At 39.7% G+C, this 1930-nt stretch overlaps 1 protein-coding gene across 1 annotated transcript in view; it reads right to left on the reverse strand.

Annotated features, from left to right (window-relative positions):
• LOC109545560 (patched domain-containing protein 3) overlaps positions 1 to 1930 on the reverse strand; it is a gene marked incomplete in the record, with an annotated part of 32066 nt that overhangs the window by 1321 nt on the left and 28815 nt on the right. The window contains 3 exon segments of the mRNA XM_048666352.1: positions 193 to 520; positions 577 to 789; positions 839 to 1058. Of these exon segments, the coding sequence (XP_048522309.1) occupies positions 193 to 520; positions 577 to 789; positions 839 to 1058 (761 nt within the window).

Consider the following 1930-nt stretch of genomic DNA (forward strand, 5'->3'; position numbering starts at 1 on the left):
TAGTTCTTGATTACTTTTTGATAAATAATTCGTTCTTATTGCGAAATAGGAGCACTATTTATCAATCTGTAATAGAAGACGTGAGGAAATTCTCTCTTTTTTAAAGACAAACATTTTTGAGGCGAAGTACCCAACAAGAAGTTTGTAAAAAAATGAATCCGCCTCAACAATATATAACTTATCGAGTTCTACCTTGAAATATTGGCAATCCCAGCGAATATAGAGCCATCCTCATCTTCTCATTGGGAGTCTTTTCTGTGGAGGACATGTAGGAGTAGCAAATGTGAGCAGTGAAGTCTACGCTAAATCCAATGCACATGATGATGTTGATCATGGAAATGGAATCCAAGTTGACTTTCCATAAGGCCATGTAGCCGATCACGCCCAGTTCGATGGAGATGATGCTGAAGGCCACCCAAACGGCGCAAAAGACATTGGGGATGAAAATGAAGGAAACTATCATCATGATGCCGCCCCCGATTAGAACGTTTTGTATGGTTAAAGGCCGCACTAGCTCGAACTGGAATCAAAAAATTACTCAAACTACAACAGGCAAGCGTATGGTCGGTATCCCACCTGGTCGAAGAAGACGAAGTAAGGATGGAAAACTGTGACATTCAATGGTGAATCTTTGCAGATTTTCCTCAAGGCCCGCACCATCTCCTTCTCGTGCTCGGTGCCCGAAATATTCACTGCTTGGATCAGGAACCTCATCGCGATAATTTTCTCGTTTTTCTCATCAAACTTCACGTCCAGCGAAAAGGCACTGGACGGATCCAACCATTTGCGCTACAAAAAAATCATCAAACTACTCCTTCAGTACGAGGGTTCAACCAACCTCTTCCAAAGCTTCCATGAAGTTCTTTCGGGAATTAATGGAGATGTTCAGATAATCGGCGTTCCTGTCGACGTATTGCAGGAAGCTTCGCAGCCAGGACTCTGTGTAGAGGCTGTTCGTTATGTACGAAGTGTTTTCAAATGTGCGCGTTAAATTTTCGATTTGTGCTTGAATTTTCGGGTCGGAATAGTCGTATTCGCCCGCCACTATCACCTGCACTCTGAAAAAGTCGGGGATTTTGGGTTTGCGCCTATTTTGTGCGATTTTCAAGAAACCGCATGATTAATTCGGGGAAGTAAAGACGTAACACAGGCAAAGCGATTCTTGGTCTTCCTAAACGCGTAAGAAAAATTTTTTTTTTCTCTTTTAAAAGAAAGCGATTTTTCCAAGTACAGAGTACGTTTTGAGGCTCTGGAGTAGTTGTTGGGCAGTCAAAAGACGCCCTGGGTAGGGGTAATACGATGATGTTTTATGCTAGTTAGAGGCCCAAAAAGTAAATAATTTTTATGCTATTATCAGTTTTAAAGCATTGAATGCTTAGTTTGTCTCAATTTGTTTCGTTCTCTTAATTACAAGACTTTCGTCATTTTCGGTGATGAATTTTTTTTCAAAATGTCTTAAATTTTACATCATTTTCAGCTCACGGACGCGAGGAATGCATCGAGCTAGTTGAAAAACATGGTAGAAGTTTCAGATCCGAAATAATAGAGTTTTCGGCACATTTTAAGCGTTTTTTGAGGGGTCACGATCTTTAACTGACGATTTCTTCCTTATTATTGAGCCAAATACTTTATAAATGCATATTTGTGACCTTCTTGCGTCGAAAGGAATCGATTGACTTCAAAAACCAGCATGTAAAATTTTCATTTCTGAAGAAAATTTTTCCAAGGGTGAAGGTCGATTTTTTGAAAACATTAAAATTTTCTCAAAACGTCTTAAATTTTACATCATTTTCAGCTCACGGGCGCGAGGAATTCATCGAGCTCATTGAAAAACATGGTAGAAGTTTCAGATCAGAAATAATAGAGATTTTCGGCACATTTTAAGCGTTTTTTGAGCGGTCACGATCTTTAGCCGACGATTTCTTCCTTA

This window comes from Dendroctonus ponderosae, unplaced genomic scaffold (genome assembly GCF_020466585.1).
Source record: "Dendroctonus ponderosae isolate FM_Combo_2020 unplaced genomic scaffold, Dpon_F_20191213v2 Dpon_F_20191213_5, whole genome shotgun sequence".
In the NCBI taxonomy this organism is placed as follows: Eukaryota; Metazoa; Arthropoda; class Insecta; order Coleoptera; family Curculionidae; genus Dendroctonus; species Dendroctonus ponderosae.